The sequence below is a fragment of the Strix aluco genome, chromosome 19, assembly GCF_031877795.1.
Source record: "Strix aluco isolate bStrAlu1 chromosome 19, bStrAlu1.hap1, whole genome shotgun sequence".
In the NCBI taxonomy this organism is placed as follows: Eukaryota; Metazoa; Chordata; class Aves; order Strigiformes; family Strigidae; genus Strix; species Strix aluco.
The window spans coordinates 3,295,059-3,313,245 of NC_133949.1; the positions used below are offsets into that span (position 1 = coordinate 3,295,059).

The 18,187-nt window shown below is 54.6% G+C and overlaps 2 protein-coding genes across 2 annotated transcripts in view; one reads left to right on the forward strand and one right to left on the reverse strand.

Annotated features, from left to right (window-relative positions):
* The first annotated feature begins 3,026 nt into the window (after positions 1 to 3,026).
* The window catches only part of LOC141932310 (uncharacterized), a 328,304-nt gene continuing 313,143 nt past the window's right edge, over positions 3,027 to 18,187 (forward strand). The window contains exons 1-5 of the mRNA XM_074845708.1: positions 3,027 to 3,066; positions 3,150 to 3,230; positions 3,976 to 4,039; positions 4,383 to 4,740; positions 5,117 to 5,294. Of these exons, the coding sequence (XP_074701809.1) occupies positions 3,027 to 3,066; positions 3,150 to 3,230; positions 3,976 to 4,039; positions 4,383 to 4,740; positions 5,117 to 5,294 (721 nt within the window). The remainder of the gene's footprint in view (positions 3,067 to 3,149; positions 3,231 to 3,975; positions 4,040 to 4,382; positions 4,741 to 5,116; positions 5,295 to 18,187) is intronic.
* On the reverse strand, positions 14,379 to 17,877 carry LOC141932196 (acrosin-like). The gene is made up of 5 exons (XM_074845372.1): positions 17,777 to 17,877; positions 17,263 to 17,463; positions 16,660 to 16,925; positions 16,251 to 16,396; positions 14,379 to 15,770 (listed from the first exon to the last, which is right to left on the reverse strand). Exons 1-5 carry the CDS (start codon positions 17,860 to 17,862, stop codon positions 15,354 to 15,356), a joined length of 1,116 nt encoding a protein of 371 aa, XP_074701473.1. The 5' UTR covers positions 17,863 to 17,877; the 3' UTR covers positions 14,379 to 15,353.

Here is an 18,187-nt window from a genome sequence, read left to right on the forward strand (position 1 = left end):
TCACTCTCAGGTCCTCAGCCACCCCCCGCCCCTGAGGGCTGCATTCTGCCTTCCTCCCAGCCAAGCTCTTCCCCTGCCCCTGAAGCTCTTCTTCCCGAGGTCCCTGCTCTTCGAGTTCTGCCTCGCTCTCCATCCCCTCCACCAGAACTCCCTGTTCCCCAGCACCAAACTCCCTTCCTTTCCCTGTCCCTTGTCCTTTGGGATCTCCCTCTGCCATGGCACTCTCCTCGGGTGCAGATTCCTCAGCACAGGCTGGCCTTCTGCTTGCAGCACAGCCACTGCTTCTTCCTCGGGCAGCAAATCTCCCACCCATTCCACTTCTCCTGCCTCTTGGGTGCAAACTTCTTCCTCTTCAACAAAATCCGCCTCCTCAAGTGCTTGTGTCTCCCCTACCGTCTGCCCTTCTCGTGCCACTTTTTCTGCTGCTTCCTGCACATCAAGTGTTCTTGTTCCTTCTGCCAAGAAAGTTCCATCTGGTGCTATTAAAAAATAATCAAAATAATAGTTTTATTGAGAATTGTGTTAGTGTTAAGGCTGTTTTACAGGGTTATTATTAAAGATGCTCTCTCTCCCAAGCAATGAGGGGACATCAGCATGGTGACAAGAAGAAAACTTGCTGTGCTGCTTCTCATCATGCACCTTTGCTCTGACTACGTTTGTAGTGCTGCTGTTCTGGCATCTGGCATAACTAATTTAAGCCAAAATGCTGATGCATGACAGCTCTGTCTGCCCTCCGTACTCTCCCCCCTTCCCTCACCTGCCTAGCAGGGAGCCCAGGTGTGTCTACGAAGTAGCTATAAGCTTGACAGTAACGTTCAAAAGTTAAGAAATAGGTGGTAAATTGCTCACGTAAAATACGCACACACAGGAAAAGGAATACTCAGCCATTTGTGTAATTGCTTCCCATGGTGTCCTGGTTTAGCCAGGACAGGGTTAAGTTTCCCCAGCAGTGGGGGGGAAGCTCTAGCCGGGTTATTCATATATCGTGCTGACGTCACATCCTGGCGCGAGCGCGGGAAGAATCGGTGATCGCGTGGGTTGGCGCAGCCGGTTCTCTCTTTGCTGTATCGGTATATACTTTGCTCTGTTCATTGTTATCACTGTTATTGTTGTTGTTTGTTGTGTTGCTGTTGCACTGTTGTATTAAACCTCTCCTTATCTCAGCCCCGGGGCTTTGTATTTCACTCCCTTTGTGGGGGAGGGGCAGCGGCCGTGTGGTCTCAGACCCCGGCAGGGGCTAAACCATCACACACGGACTCTGTAATTACGTCAGGGCAATAACACAAGGTCGATTCCTGCCCCCTGGGAATGTCACGGCAATGCCCTCACTGAATTCGGTCTGTGGGGTCTGTCCCGGGGCAGCCCCCCCAGCAGCCTGTGCTGCTGCACCAGTGTTCTGTACAAACAGGGCAGGTTCCGGTTCTTTAAGAAAAGAGAAGTTTTGTGCCACCAAAAGGGACAAGAGCAATGTCTTTGCCAAACTGCACAAAGGCTGTCTTGCCCCAAATCATCTCCCACTCTTTTTGATTTGTTTTACCCTCCTGCACTAATGCTGCACTCCACAGTTACTGCTTTCTGCTGCTTGCTGGCACAGCCGCCTGTGCAGCCAGAGCCCGTCTCTGGGGCGGCAGACAGAGAAGACTCCAGGCCTGGAGGACACTATTTGCCCGGCCCGTCTCTGCCAGCCGAGTGGAGCTCGTGTCCGGCTTGCCACATCCCTCCCCCTGGCCCCGCTGCTCCCCGTGCCCACTCCTCCCTTCCTGCCCTTCAGAGCCGGGCTGGACTCGCTCCCAGGTCTCCGCAGAGGGAAGGGGAAGGTGCACAAGGCAGCTCAGGTGGCTGCGGACAGTGCAGGAACCAGGAGGAGGAAGGACAGGCTGGGCAGAGAGTTTCCAGAGAGAGAAGGGAGGTCGGGGAAGGAGAGGAGAGAGCCCAGCAGGTTGCTTCCTCCCACCAGAGCCCACATCGCTGAACACTGGACCACACCTCAAAATTAAAAACTCTACATTTTGCAATACAAGAAATCATGCCTTCGTCCAAGACGCATCTTGCACCAGGTTTGTTGCTTATGCTTACTGCTAGCTTTCTGTACCTTATCTTTTAAATTTTTTCTTCTTTTATACATATATACATCTTATATACATATATACATTATACATCTATACATAGGTAGTCTCCTGGCAGCAGAGATGATGCAGGACTGGACTAAGAAGTAAACGCTGTTACCTACTTACCCTTCGGACTGTCTATCTGTATTGGATAGAGGATCTGTTCAAGCCTAGAGCCATGAAACCGTGTGTGTTGGGTGTAAGCACACAGGAATTGTGCGAATAAAGAACACCACTATTGTCTTAGGCCAGCTCAGTACCAGGTTACTAGCTTGACACATTCCATTGATCTTTCCTTGGCTCTGTATTAGAGCATAATATTCTGTCCTCTAGGTTTTTAAGGTTCTTTCTTCTTCAGTAGTCCTTGCTCAACTCATCTGAGCCTCGTGGTGAAAGTGCCTAAACTGAAGTTTCTCTCACACAAGAGAGGGGTTCCGGAAGCAAACATCTTTGAAGGCTTCAGCATTATTCAATGAACAGCACGTTACTGTCTTTACTGTCTCCGTTCTGAATGCCAACCAAAACAAAAGCAACGCGCAAGACAGTCAGAGCAACCCAGCAGCAACTGCCTGGCAGAGCATTAAGCAGCAGCATTCCAATTGTTTATGCCACACAAGACTATCTTAGATGCACTGCAGTGAACTGACAGCAATAGAAACAGAACCAAAACCTTCTGTTAAAATCAAGGAAACGCACTCTACAGTCCACTGCAAATCCAGCACACAAAGAGACAAGTGAAAGTTTCATCTACCATGGCTTGTGGCTCTCCTTTATGCCAGCACCAGTGCTGACAACTATTCTTTTATGCTGCCTGATTTAACAGCACCTAGGACATTCCCCTGTGACCTGGATGACATTGCAAAACAAGGGCTTACATTTCTTCCCATCCCACAGACACAATAACACAAAGCCTTGCTCATGTGGCCAGCCTTTTATGAATTGCCCCTTATCCGTACAGGTAAGGCTGAAACTGCAAGATGCCCGTTTTATCAACAGTAAAAACGAGGCGTTGCACAACTAATTGATTTGCTCCTCCCCAAGAAATCCACGACAGAGTGAAGCAACACAACCATGGATCAACTGACATAGTTTTGATCTTCATCTGCTGCACTGATTCACACGGTAAGTTTTGGTTTCTTTTTGGATCTAGTATTTCGACATTATAAACAGATTCCCCCAACCTGGCCTACAGACTCTCCTACAGGTAATCAATCACGTTGGGATTTCACAATAATTGCATGACACGTGAACCCCAGCTGCTGGAGTGACAAAGAATAGCCAAAGCCTTACACTGGAAACACTAGAAAAGAAACAACAAACCAAGGCTACGTTCTGGGTGGGTATTTAGCTCACAGCCGTAGAGAGTATTCTAGTAGCCTGAAACCGGCCCAGAAGTGCCTTCCCCGTGCTGCGCCAGGACCTGCTGTACAGACACAGCCACCCTGGGGTGCACTGGGCACTCAGGGCTGTGCAGGTTTGGACTGTTCTCTGCGTAACAGAAAAGAGCTGGAGGAGTCTGTGTATTATAAAAAGCTCCCGCAACTGACTGTAAATAGATCAACCTAAGTTACAAATAGATTGTAAGTAGATAAAACTAAGTTTTGCAGCACCAGTCACTTCAGTTGCCCGAGGGCACTCACAGAATTGCAGTCTGCCGTTGAAGTCTTCATTCGTCGTCGTCCCATCTTAGAGCAGTGCAACAGGTAAGAACTGCGTTTTCTACTTTTGTTTTTAAGAAAAAGGGGGGAGGACCAAAGACACACTTGCCTAGAGCTCTTTGGGCAAAAGGCTTAGGTTTCTGAGATGGTCTACAATAAATAGCACCTCCAGGTCCTGTGTCCACAGACTCTGTTTGGCTCTTCTGCAGGTGGTACCTGGCCCCAAATTGCGGGGCATGACGTCATTGTTTCAGTACGGGGTTTCTTAGATTGGTCAGACCGCCTTGATGATGATTTTTTAGATTCTGAGGATTTTGGCTTGCTGACTATGGTCAGTGTCCATGTCTGTAACAGAGGCAAAAGTTCTCTTTGACATAAGAACGTCGAGAAGCATTCCAGAACGAAAAGAATGGGAGAAATCCTGTCACTTAGTGTCAAAGAAATAACAAAGAACTAAACAGCTGACAAGAATGATTTCAAACAAACAAACCAACCCCAAACTAAACACACAGTGTACAATTTTCCATCAAAACCGTATCGGTATTCCTTTAAACGTCTGCAGAGCTGGTGACTGATGACAGTTCTTACACTTTCATGGGATTTTAACCCATTACAGTGATGAAGACCTTTTTTTTGAGAGGAGGTGTGAGCAGTGGCACATTCCAGTGCTGGCCTGGGGAGATCCGGAGGAGCTGTTTGGCCCATCTTTCCACTCCTGGGAACCGCACACCTCTGAGGATGGGATGCAGCTCCTGCTCACCCGCCCGGGCTCCCCGCCGGCAGCTGAGCCCAGCCCAGCCCAGCCCAGCCCTGCCCGCGGCTCCCACGCGTGTTCCCGGGCGGCGCTGCCCGCGCTGCCGCTGGGCGCCGGCGGTCCCTCAGCGCGGGGCTCCCCGCGGCGGATGCTCCGCTCCGCGGCCGCGGACGGGCGGGCCGGGCAGGTGCGCGCTGCGGCCCCCGCTGCCCCCCCCCAGGTACGGCCCGGAGAGCCCGGGGGGGGGGCGGGGGGGGGGCGTGTGTGTCTGTGTGCGCGGGGATGTGCGCGGGGGGTGCGCGCCCGGGCGGCCCCGTCCGGCTGCCGATCCCAGCGGCGGAGGCGGCGGCAGCAGCCGCGGAAGTTCCCGCCGGGGCCGGGGCCGGCGCTGGCGGGGGGGGCTTGGCCGGCAGCGGCGGCGGGGCCGGGAGGGCGGGGGGGGCCGGGACGCTGAGCCCCGGGCGCCGGCGGGGGGAGCGGAGCGGGCGGAGCGGAGCGGCTCTCTCGGTGCCGGCGGCGGCGAACCGGCCGCCTTTGCCGGGCAGAAGCTGCGTCCCGGCCCCGCGCCGAGACACCCCCCCCTGCCGCCCCCACAGCCCCGGCCCCGGGAGGGGGCAGCGGGGAAACTGCCCCCCCCGCGCCCGGCGCCCTCCGAGGGAGCGAAGCGCCGCTCCGTCCTGCTCCCCCCCAGCCCCCGCCGCCTCCGGCCCCCCCGTGGGGACCCCCGGGAGGAGGGAGCCTCGCCCGGCCCCTGCGAGGGAGCAGCCGCTCTGGGTGAGTACAGCGGGACCCTGAAACGGCGGGAGGTTTGGGGGGGAAAAGGGAAAAAAACCAGAAAAGCGGCTTCACCCCCCCTCGGGCTGTCCGGTGGCTCTTGGTGCTGAATTCCCGGGGGAAGCTGAAATGGCGGGGGGGGGGGGGGGGGGCGGGAAGCAGCGGTTTGGGGCTGGAAAGGCAACGTCCTTCAGCACTGTCCTGGTGGAGGAGCGACCCAGCCTCATCTGGCCGCTTTAATTACATTTTGCCTCTGTCACTGTAAATCCCTGAGCCCGGGAGGTATCTCCAGCAGGTGCCTTTAGTTACAAACTGCTTCCGATGGATTCCGGAGTGAGACTGGGATTGCTGGGAAAGGCCTAAACTGCTCTGCTGCCAGATGGCCTTGGCTGGGCACTGGGAGCAGCTTCCCATCCCTACTGCGGCACGGGGTGAGATATTGGTGTGGGGGAAGGAGCCAGTTTATGGTTGAATCCCATCGCTGATGGCAGACAGAGCCCAAGGGAAAAACTGCCTGGGCTGCTTCTCCTGCCAGAGCTTAGGGCAGAGTTTGTCTAATTTTTATGGCATCAGAGTCTAATTAAAAGTTTGAAGTTTCTAGAATTTAAAAACCCAGAGGAAAGGAATAACAAAATCCCTGCCAATGTACCTGTGACAGTTGTATATTACATTTTCTTCCCATTGGTGATCCAAAACAACAACACAGGAGTATTTCACTCTTGTAAAAAGTGCCAATAGCACGTTGCTCCTGACCTGTGCAGCAGTTCCATTCTCAGCTTGTTGAGGTTCAAACGCTTCCTCTCCAGGCCCCAGGATCACACCCAGCCCTGGCTGGCTGGATGCACAGCGTGTCGCTGTCCCAGCTTCAGCCGCGCACGGACTGAGGGGCAACTTTCACTTCAGACCCTAAAAAACGGGCACTTATTAAGCTTCCAGTGAAGGTGAAGCTCAGAACATGGAATCTGTCCATGAGCTCGGTGGCATTTGTGCACCAAACAAGTGAATTTAGTACTTAAGGTCCAGGCTTCTGCAGTCCCTTCTTTGGACCCAAATTGCGTGAGAGGATTTATGGTGTATGGGTGAGTGGAGTCAGAGGTGGGGGTTTGTGATGGCTGTGTCGGAAATGAGAAGTAGGAATTCTGCTGGGGTGTCTGAAGAGCTGTTGGGAGGCCTGTGCTGAGAGGGGTCTGGATGGCAGGACTGCTGCATCTGATCTGCCTCCACGAGGACCTGAGGCTTTACTCACCTGCAGGGGTTTGTCTCTGCAACAAGTGTCTCAGGTGTGCGTGTGAGAGAGAACGTGGGGTGTTCTTGTGTCGGTGATACTGGAGGCAGAGAGAGAGGAGTACAACCTGGATAGCATTATAGAAATGAAGTTTTTGGAGCTCTACATCCCTAAGCAGGTTTTGTTCGTGTCAGAAAATAAATAAAAGCAGAGCCTTGCTCCTCTGGCCCAGAGAAGCTGCTCCTCCCTTACGAGGTGACCAAAAGGGAGGGTGGAACTTCCTTGGTAACTTGTGGAAATTACCTGCAGCTTCCTTACTAGATATAATCTGCCCTGGGGAAATAATTTGGGAATGACTGTGATTCACTCAGGTCAGTACTTTGTATTTGCGAGTGCCTGGAAGTTTGTGTTTCTGAGGAGGGGACAAAACCCCTCTGAGGACGGTTATGGAGCAATTGTAGAGATGGGAAGATTTTTTCTTGACTAGAGCACTCAGCTTGGCCCTGTGCTTTGCAGTACTTTCTATCTCTTCCATTAAAGATGTGTAGCAAGTGTTTGGGGATATTTCTTCTCTTCCTGAAAATAATCTCATTAGAATTCATATTTCTGCCATGCTCTGTTATGTGTAGAAATAGGTAAATGGTGAATGTTAATTTTCCTACTGAAAACTCGCAGGAAGAAGATAACCCAAACATGCTTTTTCTTGTTCGGAAAAGACCTCTAATCTTTATGAAGATGAGATTGCTCTCTTTACTGGTGTAGTGCAGTTTGCTGTGTTACAAACACAGACAGATTGATCCAGGTCTCGTGTCTGACTGCAGTGACACTACGGTTGTTGCTGCTGTTCCTGTTTGTGGCTCCTGGTGGCGGATGCTGCACAGGCAGGTTGGTATCACTGCTTTGATGTGTCTGTGCTCTTGGCCAGTCTGTGCTGCCCAGCGCAGGTGTGATCTCTGCTGGAACTGGAAGAAAATGTTGCAGCTGGAGGGTGGTGGTGGTGACGGAAATGAAGCAGCAACTGCACAGTGCCTGTGCTGCTTCAGAAGTGGTGGTGGGGAAGGTAAAAGGAAATGCAAAAGACTGAAAGTGAATCTACCAGCAGCGTATGTGGGTTTTGCGGGTCCTCTGTAGACACCATCCTGTGTTGTGGAGACGTTGCAGACAGTTGCAGAAACAAAGTGCCGAAGCTGGGTGTCTCCCCGGCTCCATTCTGACCGAGAAGCAAACCCAAGAAATGGAAAACCACCTGCCTTCAGTTCTCTCTGTCATGTGTTTCGGCCTTCTCTCAACCTGGCAACAAATGCCCAAGCTGTCATCCTCTGGCGTCTGTCTGTGAGCTTTCCTCTCCCGCATTCCCCGTGCCCGCTGAATTATCTCTGTCCACACGCCTTCCACAGCCACCCGCTGCTGGGGTGCCTGATGCTTGACGTGACAAACCAGAGCTCTTCAGTATCAGAATACTTTCTTTTGTAACGTCTCTGCGGTATTTTGCTCTCTGTTCCGGAGGAGACAATGTTCTGAACTGTGTGCAGAGGTGGAGAATGTGCAGGTTTACATCTATAGAGGGGAATCTGGAGTTTGTGTGTTGGGAGCGCACGCTGGCGCTGGGGCCAGGGACTCCTTCGCCTGAGCTGAGCCCTTTGCTTTTCTGTTCCTGCTGGCATCAGCTACGCACAGAGTATCCCGTGCAGACCCTGGTGATGGAGTTGCACTCTGGGGGATGCAGGGAAGTGTCTGCCGTTTCCCAGGAATAATCCCAAACACTCGTTGTTCCCACAGCCAAATGCTGTGTGGCACTTGGTTTAGGATCTAATGTCCTACAATAAGAAACCATCTTCTGCTGCCGGGAGCAAGGGACTCGCAGCTCTGTGTGCCGAGGGTGGCATTTCAGCTTTGCTCCCCTTGTTAGAATGCTTTCTGTACCTTTGAGGTTTGGTGGTTTTTTTCAGTTTTCTAAGTTCCCACCCCGCCTTCCCCTGCAGGATACATCCCATCTCAGTGTGCACAGGTTAACGGAATTTGAAACTGCTCCCAACCTCCTGCTCACCGCAGGGCTGGCTTCTAACAGCCGTAGTATGTTCACAGATGGTAAAGAAAGGTAGGGGACATTTTCCAGTTTTCAGAATTTTGTTTCCAGTTTGGTTCATCACTTTCACAATGTTTATGCAAGGGGCTTGGACATGCTGGAAGGCAGGACTTTGGTTTCAGGAGGCATGTTGGGGCCGTTGGTTTAGTCCTTTACTGGTATGAAGACAAAGACTTGTGAAAAAATCATACCATAAAATAGAAAAAACCACCTCGTTTATCTTGTTAACTAGTTACTTGCAATGTGGAAAAAGCACTTTTTTTCAAATTGAAATAATCTGTATAGTGGTAGTTTGTTCTCGTCTCAAAGGGAAGACACAGTTGTCTGGTTTATATTGACCTGGTTCATCTGCCTTTGTCGTGCTCCCTGTTATATAGAAGCTCTCTCAACTGTTTGGTGCCAGGCTTCTTTCTTGTCCTTTCAATTCAAAAATCTTTATTCCCTCAAGTCACATTCAGTGCTTGAAATCCTTTTAGTTTTCTTGTTCTTTTCTTCCTCAGGATGATGCCATGGAATTAATTTGTTATACATTACCTTGTGAGGTAGAATATTTTGGGTTCTCTCGTAGACATAACATTGAAAGAGAATTTGGAATTCCTCTGATGTTGATCTCTCAGAGGATTAGGATACACACATGATGTGTAGGAACAACTTCCAAGAGCTGAGGCACTTTTTGCTCATTTCATCCCTTCCTTTATTTAACTCTGTTGTTCAGCTGTGATTGTTACTTTCTTCAGTATTATTGTCTGATTAATTTGCATCATTATTAGGAATGACCATATGATTTCTCTGTGAATCCAGACAGCGAGGTGCAAATGGTAAAGCTGAAGAGTTCTTTCTGTGACACTGTCAGGAATTACAGGAGAGTATTTCCTGCAGCAGACCTGTAAAACTGGAGAAGTGCAGGACTTGTGTCCCATCTGTTTGTACCAAAGGGAAGTCAGATCCTCCTCTCCTCTTGGCTATGGGGATTAATAAGCAGATCATCATGGGCTCTGAAAAGGATAACTGCTTTGGAATAAAAGACCATAAACTCTGGGGAAGGAAGCCAGCTAATTATTGCTGTCTTTGCTTTGTAGCATCTTCCTGGGAATGCACCCATCTGTTAGATGTGGGAACCTGCTCTGTCCTCTTCCTTTTTCTTTCTGTGTGCATCGATCCTTCTGTTTACATGGCAGTGACTTGCCTTAGTAGCTATTTCTTCAGATTTATTTGATGTTTGTGAGAGACAGTCATGCCTCGTTACCCCTGTTTTGTTTCCACTCTGGAAGCCAATACCTGTTCTTTCATGCCTTCTTCCCCCGCCATCCCCCACCCCCTATCATCCCCCAGAGACTGAAGGTTTTGTTCTGGATTGGTTTGTTCAACCCTTTAGAAATGAAAAACACTCCCAAGAGATGAGGTAGGAGACCTGAGGCACAGAGCTCGTTGCCTTAGGGATGTTTTAAGACTGGGCTCCTGAGATCCTGTTGGAGTGGGACTGGTCAGATGGTGCCCGGAAGGTCTTAAGTGGATGCATCAGCCCAGCTGGGCGTTTCCCCTGGTAGTCCTGCGTGCATCATGCAGGTGTGCTCTGCCTCCTGAGCTCCTGTGCCTGATTTTTTCTGTCATTTGCACTCTGTTCTTTTGGGAAATGGCACAACATGGTTGAGGAATGGAAGTCCAGATCTAGACGTGTAGCCTGGAAACCCTAGTTCCTTCTTTCCCCCGTTGCATTTGCCAGAAGTTGTTGCTTGAAAGTTGAAATCGTGTTCCTCATCATCAGCCGTAAAGCATTCCTTATTCACAGGTCACACCTGGAAACAGAAACATCACCTATTTCTCCCCCACCAGTGCTGTCCATTCCTGGACCAATTGTGTAGAAATGAGAAAACAGTTCGGTTTCTGTGTCTGCTCATCTCTTGATCTCTTCACCCTCTTCTCTCTCTCTCTCAAAACAAAAATCAAGAGCTACTTAGATTATGGTCAGTGGCACTGTGCAAAATACCTCTGGCCAATATTTTCAAACTGCACCTTGAACATAACGAGATCTTTAATACTGAGACAGGCTTCACTCTTCGCTGGCTGTGCAGAGAGGGCTGTGAAAGGCAGGAGAAGAGCGGGACAGGTTGCGGTGGGCAGAGCCCCGCAGTTCTCTGGGCTTCCCCTGCAGGGGCTGACAGAGCAGTGGTGGCTCCTGAGCTCTAGGAGATGTCTGGGATGGATTTATGAAACCACACTGCCTTTACTGGGCTTTGGGTTAAGAGGCAGTTCGTACGTGAGCGGTTGACAGCTCTTACAAAATGATTTGGCAACTGCTGTGGTAAAGGTGTTCTCTCAGTGTCATCTACTGAAGCGTTTGATACAAATATTTACAGCATCCACAGTATCTAGAGCCTTTGTCTCTCATGTGCTTGATGTTAACAGCACTCCTTGTGTGCTACCAGAGGAAAAGCAGACATGAAATGATTGACTGAATCAGGGGAAAATTATTAAAAGCTTCTGAGTCATTTAGAAATCAAAGGTGACTTAAGTATTGAAAAATAAGGCTTTGACTAGGCAATTAGGAAAAAAAAAAGCTCAGGCCTTTCTCAAATGTTTCTATACAGGATAAATAAAGAACAAGATGTTCATCTTGTGAGGTGTGTTCCTTGTTCTCCTCAAGATTCAGTGACTGACGAAGACTTATAGCTCCTGGAAATAGGTGCCATTCCTCTGTATTTGAGGCCCTGCTGCCCAGGTGAGCTGAGCTGAAAACACGTGCCCTGGCGCTATGTGGGTACCTGCCCAGGTGTCATCAAGTTCCACTTGAAGAACCTGGATTTTCCTGAGGTTTCCCTCTCTCTCTTCCTCACCCGTTGCTCTTGAAGAAGGGCACGTTTCCCCTTGCTCTGCCTTAAGCCTTAGTAGCCCCTGAAACCCTTTTGCTGAAGTTCAGTTTAGTGAGATGAGGCTTCAGGCACAGCCCTGGTTGGGTTCTGTGTCTCAGCCAGAGAAGTTGGCTTTAAACCAGCCGGCAGGCGGCAGGGGAAGGGCAGTGATGTGCGGCCTTGCCTGTCGGCAGGGGATAACTGGCCTTCAGAGCCTTAATGCCGGGGCGATGGCAGCTCCTCTGCCTGCTCTGGGATCTCTTTCAGCACTGGCTGGCAGAGCTGGAGATCTTCGCTGGGATCTTCCCAGCTGCCGTCCATGAGTGTGAACACACTGGAACCACCAACAGTTTCACACCCAGACATGGTGAGGCCGCTGTGAATGCTGATGAAGGGTGGGAAGTGGAGGGGGGAGCCTGTGCAGAACAACGGCACAGCCACGCAGAGAAGTGCTGGAGCTTTTGCCTTCAGGCGTTACAGGAGGAAAGTTCACTTCCTTAGGTTGCATTAATTTTCTCTCGCTCAGCCATGTACAACGGAATGCCAAACTGTCCCCATGTCCCCCCACGGTCCCCATGTCCCACACTGTCCCCACATCCCCATATCCCCCACAGTCCCCGTGCCCCCCAGGTGATCACCTTCAACCCCAGCCCGGTGCCCACGGCCACCTCCCCTGGCACCACCACTGTCCCCAGTGTCCAGCCTGTGGTCAAACTGGTGTCAGTGGCGCCCACGGTCCCCAGTGCCACTGTCACCGGCAGCGTCCAGAAGTACATTGTGGTGTCCCTGCCCCCCACCAGTGATATCAAGGGGGACACTGGGACCCCCATGGGTGCCCCCACCCCAGGACCCAAACTGTTCCCCTCTGCCACCACCTCCCCCCCTGTCCCCCTCAAATCAGAGCCTGGGACAGTCCACAACCACCTCCCTCCTCCACTGGGAAAGCCAACAGGACCCCCAGGTGGTGGCACAGTGCCCCCAGTCTGCCCAGTGACCCCACTGGCACCACACTGCTGGGGACAGGGGGTGACCTGGGGGTCCACCGCTGTCCCTGTGTCCCCTCTGCAGTGTTCCCAAGTGTCCCAGGACCTCTCTATGGGGATGGGGGTGGCCTGGGTGTCCCTCAGTGTCCCCCCCAGTGTCTCCCAGTGTCCTGGGACCCCTCTATGGGGACAGGGGGTGGCCTGGTGGTCCATCAGTGTCCTCATGTTCCCCCCCTGCAGTGTCCCCATGTGTCTTAGGGGCTCTTTCAAGGAAAATACTGATTCAGCTTTCTGCAAAGATGCACGTGCTCTCTCATGGCATGTAATGCCCAGAGAACAGTGTCTCCTACTCAGGAGGGGGGACTAGGGGGGACTTGGGGAGCACTACGTGGCCTGTCAGGGCCCCGTCCTTGAGGCTGTGAAACATTCGCATCTTACCGGCTTTGGGCTCTGAAATGGAGGACAAAGTGACAGTTTCCCTCGGGCGGAGCCTGAGAAGAGAGCTCCTGGCTGAGAAGAGAGCTCCTGGCTGAGAAGAGAGCTCCTGCCATGGTTCCTCACACACACCCCGCAGGCACAAATTGCATCAAGTTTGGCTGCCACAATGCCCCATCGGGGCTTGTACCTCCAAACACCCGTCTGCTACACTGGAGCAACTGTCAGTGTCAGACGGACACAACCCTCTTGTTAGTTCAGCTATTGCGTACAGAAGGTGGCCGCACTCAGAATAACCACGGCTGGTGGCTGCAGGGCTGTGCCAAGGAGATCCAGGACAAGCAGGTTTTGGTGTTCCTGCAGCCTGTCTGCTCCAGAGGGTGCCAAGCCCCAGCAAACGGGGACAGTGGGCCCCGAGGCCAGGATTTTGTCAGTATTTGGTACAGAGAAGAAGGACAGCCTCCCCCAGCGCTCGTCCACCAGGAGTGAGGAGGGCACAGGGTGAATCTGCCCCGCTCCGTCACACCCTCTGCAGCCAGGAGCCCGGGGTGCAGCCCTGGACGCAGCTTCAGCGACCCACTGTCGTGGCACTGAGCAGCACCGCGACGGGCCGCGCGCGGCATCACACCACCTCGTAAAGCCCAAGCCCGTTGCACAGGCATTTGGGGGGAGATGGACTGAAACAGTCAGTGTCAAGGGTCAGGGCGGAATCCCCAGCCTCACCGGGTTTGGCACCTTCTGGGAATTGCCCTGCTGCTTTGGGTGAGGATCGCTGGTTTCCAGGCAAAACGCCATGCTGTGCAGGAGGACTCCCGACTCAGCAGGGCTGGAGGGGACAGTGCTAACATGCTTGGGCTTCTGGTTTTTTAAGTGTTTTAGATGGAGGTGGTGTTTGAAGCTTGGCCTTATGCTGGTGACCCCACGGGGTTTGTGTGCTGCTGGTGTCTGGGGTGGAAGGGCTGAGGTGGGGACCCTCTGAAGAGCCCACGCTGCCCCAGACCCAATCTGACAGACCCACAGCAGAGTGCAGCTGTTGCTTTTGTACTTCTCATCAGCTCTTTGTCCTGCTCCTTCCCGGAGCTTTGACCTGCAGGAGGAGGGTGACAGTCTGTTGGGTGAAGAGGAGCTGCCCTGAAGAGAAGCCCCCGTCTGCCTCAGCCCTGCACCCTGGGACTGTTCTTCCCTCTGCTCTGGATCTCGGGGGCTACTCAGAGCTGCCCTTGGCAGAGTGAATCTTCTCAGGCCCCGAGAGCTCTGGGGATGTCGTTACTGCAGGTTTCTTCAAGGCAAAGCTGGCCAGGAGAGAGAAGCCCTGTTTGGACCTGCAGGGCAGGGTCCTGCCAAGATGCTTTAATGGTACCTACTGAGGAAACAGTCACTAAATAGCTTTTTGTATAAAGCTTTGAGCTCGCATCCTGCTGCCCTTCTGTCAGCAGGCAGCCCAGTTACTGTCCAGTGCCAGCCCAGCTGCCAGCCCTCGCCATCGCCTTCACAGCCAGCGCTGCCTCTGCCCATCGTGATCTCTGCTGCAGAGTTTCTCTGGGTTTCCTTCCCCGTTCTGTCAGGGAGCAGCCAGGGCACCGCTGAGCACGGGGGATTTCTCCTTTCAGTCCCACTAGAGCTGAATCTGGGGGACTCACCCCCAGGAGGATTCTCCTGTCACAGCCTCATGGATGTGGCTGCTGCTGTCCCCGTGTGTGTGTTCCAAAGACTGATGCTGCATCCCAAAGGGCAGATACACAAACACACACACAGACTCACACGCTTGATGTGAAGGGCAGAACAGACTGACACAGACAGGCCAAGGCCTTTACCAGCACCCCTGGGTTCGTAACCAGCCCGTGCATAGCCAGGAGCACAGGCCGGTCCTTCTCTGCCTTTCCCGATGGGCAGGAGTGGGTGTTTACTAGTGAAACACAAACACCCTTCGCTCCCCGAATTCACCAGCACAGCACATGCAGAGATTGCTCAGCTGACAGCAGGGACAGCAAGTGCCCGGGATATCGGTGGTGGGATGTCCAGCTCCTCACCCCGGCATCGGGGCACAGCTTGGCTCTGTCCAGAGCCGTGTCTGCCGGGTCACGAGAGTCCAGTTTCAAGTTCACTGGTGCACTGTACACACGCACACCGGGGTCCCACCAGCAGCCGCCCTGAGACACTCTGTGTTCCAGCTGCTGTCCCCAAGACCTCTGGCCCCCTGTGACCAGGGGTCCCTTCTCCCACTGCACCCTCCCCCTCCCCTCCAACCAGGCTCGGGGTCACCCCTCGGAGTGACTCTTTCCCTTTGTGCCCAACTTGGCTGCCTGCAGCCTCATTTTGCAGGGGCCGGGCATGGAATCCTTGCCTTGCCCGGGAGACAGAATAGAACAGAAGCACGGTGAGCTGTGAAACTTGGGAACTTTATTCAATGACAAACTCTTTTTGCAGTCAGAGGGTGTGGGCAGGACCGAGCAGGCCTTTGACCCTGAGGGTGCCATTGGCTCAGCAGGCAGAGCCCCTGCAGGAGATGGTCATGGTGCACTGCAGCCTGCACTGGACCCTGTCCATCCTGCTGCTCAGGCCATCCCTCAGGTTCTGCAGGAGCTCCTGCAACCAAGTAAAGAGTTCCACCATCTTCTGGAGTAGAAGGCGGCAGGAGCTGAACCGGCCTGGTTCTGTTGATGTTGGCCTTGGCGTCTGAAGGGGGGTTGAGGGGAAGGCTGGCCGTGGCGTTGGAGCAGCCGTTCCTGCTGGGCTCAGCCCCATCTGTAGCAGGATCCAGCTGTAAAAGTGCTGAGTGGAGGTGTAGATTCCGGGCCGTTTTGCTCTCGCACAGCCTGTCCCCCAGCTGGTCACCCCAACAAGCCAGAAATACTCAGCACTGTTGTCTTTGCAGATAAGAGGACCACCGCTGTCACCCTGCAGTGGAGGAATGAGGGTCACGGTGGTGTCAGGTGGCCACTGTCCCTGCCCCTGGGCTGGCTGCTTCTCTCTGCCAGCACCCCCCAGAGCTGTATCCGCGGCACAGAGGGTCTGCTCAGGTGCTGGGGCCGACAGGACCTTGTCTGGGAGGGGGTGGTGGGCCCGTGGGGTAGGGCTCGCGCTCATCTCTGCACAGCGATGCTGGCTGGGTGCAAGAGGGATGTTCCAGGGCTGGGAGCTGGACCTTGGGGCTGCCAGGAGCGCTGGATGGGCTTTCTGGACAGAGTCCCAGGCCTCTGGGGCAAGTGAGGCCCTGGGGAAGGAGCTGCAGCTGGGGAAGGGGAGGTGAGCCCTGCCAGCGGTGGGGACCCAGCGGTGGGAAGGTGACTGGCCAGGCAAGGCCCACGCTGGCTGTGTCTGTGCGGCTGTGCCGGGGCTGCCTGTGCCGCTGGGTGCTGCCTTGTCGCAGGCTCCTACCTGGCAGGTGTCGATGCTGCCCTGCGGGTAGCCAGTGCACAGGTTGTGGGGGTGGACGGCCCCTCGGTACCACCGGCTGCTGTTGCAGACGTTGAGGTCGATGAGGTGGACCTTGGCCTCCTGCAGAACATCCGTTGGTCCTGCGGCTGCAAGCACAGAAAGGAATTAATGCCCGGCAGGTCGTTGCCAGGTCTCCTGCCCTGTCTGGGTGAGCCCCTTCCCTGGGGCTTGGCTTTGTACCGGCGTTGCCCTTCTGTCTCGCCGTGGGCCCTGGGCCAGGCCCATCTCTCCATGGGCACACGTCCCCACAGCCGGGCTCTGGCTCTCGCCTCTGCTGTCAGGAAGCCCAGCCCGCCTCCCCCGTGTGCCGAGCTCGCACTCGGGACGCGAGCACTCTTTGGGAACTCACCTCTCACCATCGTGGACCCCCAGCCACTGACGTAGCAGGTCGTCAGCTCTGAAACTTTGAGCGAGGTGTCGGGCACGCAGGCAAGCTGTATGGAGTTGCTGCACTGGACAGGCCGGTCCAACTCCAGCAGCGCAATGTCATTCCTCTGCGAGATGTTGCTATAATCTTCATGAACCAGCAGCTGCTTAACAGTGCGCACTTGGGCCTCCGGGCCCGGCTGAGTCAAGCGGGTGGTCCCGACCACCACGCGCCACATGGTGATGTGCCTGGAAGGCAGATGGGGAGAGGGCTCAGAGGGAGTGGAGCCACGTGCTGCATCAGCCCAGCAGTTCCCTGCTCTCTGCTTCACACGGGGGGAGAGGAAAGCAGCGCTACAGAGGCTGCGACTGCCCCTGCATGCCTTGGGCTCCAGGCGTGTGGAGTTGGAGGCTACTAGGAAGCCATGGCAAGAGCCCAGCCCTCTCCTGAGCAGCCTCTCAGCCGCGCTCTGCAGTGCCCAGGCACTGGACATACCGCAAGGAAAGGGGCTGGGAGTAGCCCTTGGTGCTGTGGACGGGGCACCCGCGAGTGCAAGGGGATATCCCTGTTCCTGGCCCTCCTTACCTGGCCTTGGTGAAGCAGTGGGCTGCTGTGAGGACCCACTGTGGGCTGATGAGGGACCCTTCACACACATGTCCCATGCCTCTTCTCCAGGGTTTCTGGATGCTCACGATCCAGGGCCAGGCCCCTGGCTGGGCGTCTGTGCGTCCCACCATGCGCGAGGTGCCGTCATCAGCAGCCATGGGCCGGAGCCCGCAGGTCCCTCTGCAACCAGAAACTTGTCACTGTCCTTCTCGACGGCTCGCTGCTGTCCTGGCTGAAGGACAGCCCTCTGCCCTCCCCACGGAGCGCTGCATGAACAGCGAGGCCAGGGAGCCCCGTGGGGCGGGCAGGCGGGTGCCCCCATTTCTGCTGTAGCCCCGCAGGCGAGTTGTGCCAGCAGCCCGGGTGCTGCAAGGAGCCGAGGCTCCTGCGTGGGGCTGGGGAAGCTGTGGTGTGGCCACGGGGGACCAGCGGGCACCCTCCAGGGAACCCCATCAGGGTGCCCAAGCTCCCTCCCAGAGCCTCGGCCACTTACCCACAGCTGTCCCAGATGCCGTGCGCAGGCCAGCACAGGGCCAGCAATGTGAGGAGACGCAGCAGGTACATCGCTGCCAGCGGCATGTGCCAGCTGCCAGAACCGAGGGCTTGTCACCACCAGTGCTGCAGCCGACGCAGTGCCCGCAGGGCTCGCGGTGCCCGTGGTGCCCTTGGCAACGATGCTGATGTCACAGCGTTGCTGGTTCCGGGGGCTGGGCACGGTGGTCTCTAGGGGCGGGGGGGGACAACACGGGGGTTTCCAAGCAGGAGAGGAGGCAGAAGCTGGGATCGGACACCCCCGACAGACCCCGCTGAATGCTCTGCTTGCGGGATGGGGTGTACAGGCCCCGTAGCAGGCAGCAGCGCCCGGCCCCCAGCACTGCCTGCCAACGGCCAGCAGGAAGAACCC

What these genes read in the sequence shown, in the direction of transcription:
- LOC141932196 (XM_074845372.1), bottom strand. Translation starts at nt 17,862, where the DNA reads ATGCCGCTGGCAGCGATGTACCTGCTGCGTCTCCTCACATTGCTGGCC. An exon ending in CACTGCTTCACCAAGGCCAG is followed by an intron (nt 16,926 to 17,262) that starts GTAAGGAGGGCC and finishes TCTGCCTTCCAG; the next exon opens with GCACATCACCATGTGGCGCG. An exon ending in GGGGTCCACGATGGTGAGAG is followed by an intron (nt 16,397 to 16,659) that starts GTGAGTTCCCAA and finishes CTGTGCTTGCAG; the next exon opens with CCGCAGGACCAACGGATGTT.